Source organism: Physeter macrocephalus, chromosome 7 (genome assembly GCF_002837175.3).
Source record: "Physeter macrocephalus isolate SW-GA chromosome 7, ASM283717v5, whole genome shotgun sequence".
NCBI lineage: Eukaryota > Metazoa > Chordata > Mammalia > Artiodactyla > Physeteridae > Physeter > Physeter macrocephalus.
This window is the reverse complement of record NC_041220.1, coordinates 143,377,151-143,382,395: the sequence shown is the minus strand read 5'-3', so window position 1 is coordinate 143,382,395 and position 5,245 is coordinate 143,377,151. Positions and strand designations below refer to the sequence as shown.

At 65.0% G+C, this 5,245-nt stretch overlaps 2 protein-coding genes across 6 annotated transcripts in view; one reads left to right on the top strand and one right to left on the bottom strand.

Moving 5' to 3' along the window:
• The window catches only part of RGS12 (regulator of G protein signaling 12), a 200,486-nt gene that overhangs the window by 140,641 nt on the left and 54,600 nt on the right, over positions 1–5,245 (top strand). The window lies entirely within an intron of this gene.
• LOC114486629 (uncharacterized) overlaps positions 1–5,245 on the bottom strand; it is a 16,408-nt gene that overhangs the window by 4,827 nt on the left and 6,336 nt on the right. The window contains exons 1-3 of one of the 5 annotated variants that reach the window (XM_028492393.2): positions 4,938–5,156; positions 4,469–4,598; positions 2,582–4,302 (exon numbers count right to left, since the gene is read on the bottom strand). In XM_028492393.2, the coding sequence (XP_028348194.1) occupies positions 3,589–4,302; positions 4,469–4,492 (738 nt within the window). In that variant the 5' untranslated portion in view covers positions 4,493–4,598; positions 4,938–5,156 and the 3' untranslated portion in view covers positions 2,582–3,588. Of the gene's footprint in view, positions 1–2,581; positions 4,303–4,468; positions 4,599–4,937; positions 5,157–5,245 lie in introns of those variants that run through there. The other 4 variants (XM_028492396.2, XM_028492392.1, XM_028492394.1 and 1 more) reach the window with 4 other exon arrangements.

Below are 5,245 nucleotides of genomic sequence, written 5' to 3'. Positions count from 1 at the left end.
ACGCCAGGCCCGGGGCGGGGACCGCTTGGCACAAGGGCGGATTGAGGCCCGGAGGGGCCTGCGGGAGCCGGGGGAGGCCCGAGGGGCGAAAGGGCAGGAGCCTGTTCTGGCCCCCTCCCCCATATCCCAGAAAGTTCTGCCCCAGTTGGGGATTGAGTCGTGGCTTTGAATATACAGACGCGAATGGGAGTTCCGGGCAGCGCGGACCCCAGGCGGCCCTTCCACCCTCCCCAGGTGGAGCCGAGGCTGGGCCGCCAGGTAGGAACGGAGAAGCGTGAAATCTACCTTGTGTGTGGGATCCGTCCCGGGAGGAGAGGACGGCCCCCTCCCAGCCCCCTGAGCGGAGCCGGCACCCCAGCCGGGAGGAGCCAGCTGGGAGCCCCGGAGCCGGGCATCTCCAGCTCAGCGGCCGGAGGCTCCGAGCTGTGCAGCTGCAGCTGTTTCCGGAGACAGGTGCCTTGGAGCCGGCCCAGGCACCCGGGGGTCTGTGTGGGATGCTGGGGGTGTGAGCGCACGCTGCCTCACACGTGCCGGCTGCCCGAGAGTCTTCCGGGACGCCTGGGGTGTCTGCCATTTCCCAGGCAGGGTGTGGAGGGCCCTCTTCCTGTCCCCCTCCCGGGCCCCCTCCTCCATCCCTTCTGCTGAGCCGGCTCTGGGAGCCTCGTGGTTGCGATGGAAGGGTCTGCTTTTGGCCGCGACACACTCACCTCCTGCCTGGGCCTCAGCTTCCCCTCCAAGGGGGCCTGGGCTCCGTGCACCCTTCATTCAACCGATCAGTCTTTCATGCCCAGCTCCCGCGTCTGGAGCTGTGGGGTCCTAGTCTTGGGGAGCTCAGGGACGCCTGGTAGGGGTGGGGGAGGGTCAGAGCTGGGGAGAGGGGGGGCCCAGCCGGCAGGGAATGGAGGCACCGGCTAGCTGAGGGTGGCAGAGGCGGCGCGAAGGCTGTGCCGGTCCGAGAGGCTATGGCCCGAGGCAGGGGGCTGGCTGTTGGTTGGGGGTTGCTTGCCGGGACGGTGGTGAGCCAGGGCCTGTGCGGGCCTCTGGGACAGGTGGCCCACCCGAAGAGCAGTCCCGGGGTGGGCCTTGTCCCTCTTGGTGGGGGCGGGGGGGGGGTAGTGATTTGCAGCCCCTGGTGGTGGCTTTTATGCCAGTATCCGAGAGCGCTAGTTGAGAGGTGAGCTCTGGCCGGCCCTGGGGGACACCTGTGGAGGGGGCCCTCGTGCACTGCAGGGGAGTTTCCAGTGGGTCCTCCACACCGTAGACTCCGAGTCTGTAAGTGGGCTTGTGGTCCTCGGGCCTTTCCTGGGTCTTACCACGTGCAGCCCAGCGGTAGAGAGCCGGGGGCGTCGGGGAAGAGCCTCCTCTGCCGGGGCGCCAGGGCTGGACTGGAGGGGACGGCGCTCGGGCAGGTACGCGCGGCCCCTCTGGGCTGCTGTCCACTCTGAGCCCTGCATCTCACGTCCTGGTGCCCGGGGTCTCAGAACCCCCGCCGTCACTGCCGGTTGTCTTAGCAGCGCCCCCTTTATCCTCACACCGCGCGAGGGCCGCGGTCATCCTCTTACGGTGCTTGGCCTGAGGCGGAGCTGCCAAGCTGACCCCGCCGGGCCACTGCCCGGCTCTCGCCAGCCCTCCCTCTCTCTCCCTCCTGGCCGGTGCCGGTGGCCGTGGTTCCCCGACGGGTCAGAGGCTCTGGACCCTCCTCGCTCTCCCCTCCCTGGCCCTTAGCCGATGAGCTGGCCCCTCTCTAGTGTGTTGGGGGGCCTGGCTGGGAGGGGTGCAGCCGCCTGGCCCCCCTTATCCTGAAGACCAGCTCCCTCGGGTGGCCTTGGGTGTTGGGGGCGGGTCCTCGTACTTGGGGTCTCCACGGCTAAGCTCTCCAGGTCCTGGCTGCAGCCAAGGGGGAGCCTGGGAAGGAGAGAGGAGGGGCCGCCCTGTCTCCTCGTCATGAAAACCCAGGACTCTTGTTTTTGAAAAGTATTTCCTTCCCAGGAGGGCCCACCAGGAGAGGATAGGAGGGAATCGGGCTGCAGGCGGGCTGGGGGTAGGAGGGCCCCTCTCCGCTTTGTGTCTTTTCTCCTGTTTTCGTTTTTCTTAACCAGGACCACTTCTTCTTCTTAAAATAAAGTTTAGTTAGTGGAAGGCAGGAAAAGCGCTGATTTTTTTTTAATAGATCTTTATTGGAGCATAACTGCTTCACGATACCGGGTTAGTTTCTGTTGTATAGCAAAGAAAAAAAAAGATCTCATCTCCAAATACAGTCCTGTTGGGGGTTAGGGCTTCAACAGATGGATTAGCGGGGACACGGTTGGGCCCATAACACTCCGTCTCGCCACGCAGTGAATGAGGAGGGTGGCAGACGTCAGGGCTGGGAGGTGGCCGTCATCACCTCCTCCCACTCTGCTGGCCAGAGCCCCTTCATACGGCCCCACCTAACTGAGGGGAGCTGGGAATTGTGAGAGGAGCGACGCAGGCTATTGCTCGGGTGGACGCAGGCACAGTGTTGGCCACGATCGGCTGGTGTGTGTTTTTCTCCAGCCTCGCTGAGCACCTGGAGATACAAGACAAGGCGGCCTGTCCCTGGTCCCCATCATTCCCTTGTGTTTGTAAAACCCGTGATCATTTTGAAAGACTCTCATCATTTGAAAGACATACGTCATCTCATTTAGGGGCTCATCATAATAACGTCAGGCTGGAAGAGGAAACAGGCCAGAAAAGTCGTGTGATGGTTAAAGTTCATTTGGGTGGTTGAGTGGCAGGTGCAGGGTCTGACGGCAGGTCGCTCGGCTGCAGAGCCATTGATGGGGTGACACTGCCCTGGGGCCATGGAGTCTGGTGATGGTGGCAGCGTCCTTGGCAGTGATGTCCAGCAGCAGTGCCCGTGGCTGTGTGGCCAGCCGGTGGTACAGCTCTGACCCACGGTCGGGGGCTTCTTGGAAGGCGGCTGTGGAGTCCGGCAGGGCAGTGGTGCAGGGCCGGAGTGGCGTCCGGTCTCAGGAGCGTGGCTGTGCTCCCCTGGCGCCCTATCTCCTGCAGCTCCCGCTGGATCCCCACCTCCCCTGGGTTCCACTCAACGCCTGACATTCTTCCAGCAAATTCCTTCCTGCTTCAGTGGCCAGAGTCAGCTTCTGCCACTTGCAACCAGCAACTCTGAGTGCAACAGCTGGGGAAACTGTCTATAACAAAAACACTGTAGACTGCGAGGCTAAAACAACAGATTCATTTCTCACAGGCCTGGAGGCCGGAAGTCAGAGATCAGGATGCCAGGCTGGGGTCGGGTGAGAGCCCTCTTCCAGGCGTGCAGATGTCTGCTTTCTGGCTGTGTCCTCAGTGGGGTGGGGGGGGGTGAGGAGAAAGAACTTGTCCCTCATGCCTCTTCTCATAAGGACAGTAATCCAGTCCTGGGGACCCCACCCTCGTGACCTCATCACCTCCCAAAGGCCTCCCCTCTTCATACCATCCCCTTGGGGGTTGGGCTTCAACATGAATTTGGGGGGTGGGGACACACACATTCGGTCCACAGCAGGAACTTAGGAGAGAGAGAGGCCAGGAGCCCACCCAGGGTCTGGGAGTGGGAGCCAGGCAGGAAGATCATCGCACCTCTAAGTAGCCGGCGTGGGGCGGGGGGAGCCGTCTGTCCCCACGGCGGCCCGCATTTTCTCGGGCCAGTGTGGGAGCAGGTGCAGCTGCCAGGCATGGCAGGAGCCTGGGCCGGGTCCAGCGCTCGGGAATGCAGCAGGGCACTGACCCTCCCTGCAGGGATGACCAAGTGCCAGGCGCCTGGGGCGGCGGATGTGTTGGTGGCCACAGCCCCCAGCGCCACCCGGCTCCACGCCGGCTGTCCCGGGCCAGCCCCTGGGGGCCTGAGATGTGTGGGGAGCATGAATGGGGCTCTGTCGTCGGGCAACTGCTCTGCAGAAGGCGGCTGGTGGCTGCACAGGTGCCGCTGGAGGTGGTGCTGGAGGAGGGGACACAGGAGACACAGAGCTGCTCCCTGGGCCTGGTGCGACGCTGCTCTGCGTTACGTCCCGGCAAGACGTCCCCCGGGCATCTGAATCCAGCTGGTGCCCACCGGGGACCTGCCTTCTCAGCTCCCCAGGGGCGGTGAGGAGGGGGAGTGGGTGCCCAGAGAGGAAGGACCTGGCCCTCTCTGTGCCCAGCATGGTGGCTGCTGAGCTGGGTCCAGCCCAGGGCTCTGCCTGCCCCCACGGATCCTGTGCCCTGCTTGGGGCTCAGCCAACGTGGGTCAGCCTTGGAGGCGCCCGCAGCTCTGAGCGTTAGTTCCTCCTCCGCGAGAGGCGGGACCTGGATGGGGTGAAGGTGCACACACTGGTTCCCGCCCACGCGGACTGCAGGGTCACAGGACACCGCTGAGCCCTCCCCTCTCCTCCGGCGTGGGGCCTCGAGTAGGGTACCTTGCTTCTCCTCGCTTTTCTAGGGTGCCGCTCCATCCCTGCCACCGGCCCCTTACCTTGTTGGATGCTCCTGAAGGCATGAATGTCAGAGGTTGTCTTGGAGATGGGGGCTGAAGTCTGAGATGTAGACCTGCCAGGTCCCCCAACCACCTGGGTTCCCAAAGAACCCGGGCGGCTGGACTGGAGCTACAGGGTGGAGGAGGGGAAATCCGGAAGGTCAGAGCCGCCCCGCTGCAAAGGGGACTCTCGGGGGGCCTTTACGGAGCAGCAGAGAACCTCTGTGCCCTCCTTGCCCGGAGGGATAGCTCTCAGCCCCGGGGGGAAGGGGGAACCAGACATGGAGACCGCGGCATTGAGGTCCCACTCGCTGCTGGGCAGCAACCTGCCCTGGGATTCCTGCTGCCAGGGCACGTGAATGAACCCCCCTCCATCACCCTGCCTGGGGAGTGGGGGTGGTCTGGGGGCAGCAGAGAGGGGGCTGGAGGGCTGGGGGGCGGGGCGGTGTCTCGGCCAGGGTCGACCCACGGTCATTCTGCGGTCAGCGGTGTCTGGTGACAGCTCGGGGTGGTGGGAGGGACAGGTGCCAGAGGGCGGAGCCAGCTCGGTTGAGGCGCACTTGAAAATCGGGCCAAGCGCTTGGACGCGCGGACGCCCCCTTCCCGTCGGGCGTCTCCTTTGCTTCTGGAGGGGAGCCCGCCCCCCGCGCCGCCGGGGTGAGCCGTGCCGGAGCGCCGGCGGCCGAGCCCCGCGGGCTGCCGGGCTCCGGAGGGCGCGCAGGTGGCCTCAGGTGCCGCGGGCGCAGCGCCGGGGCGGGGCGCGGGCAGGGCGGGGCC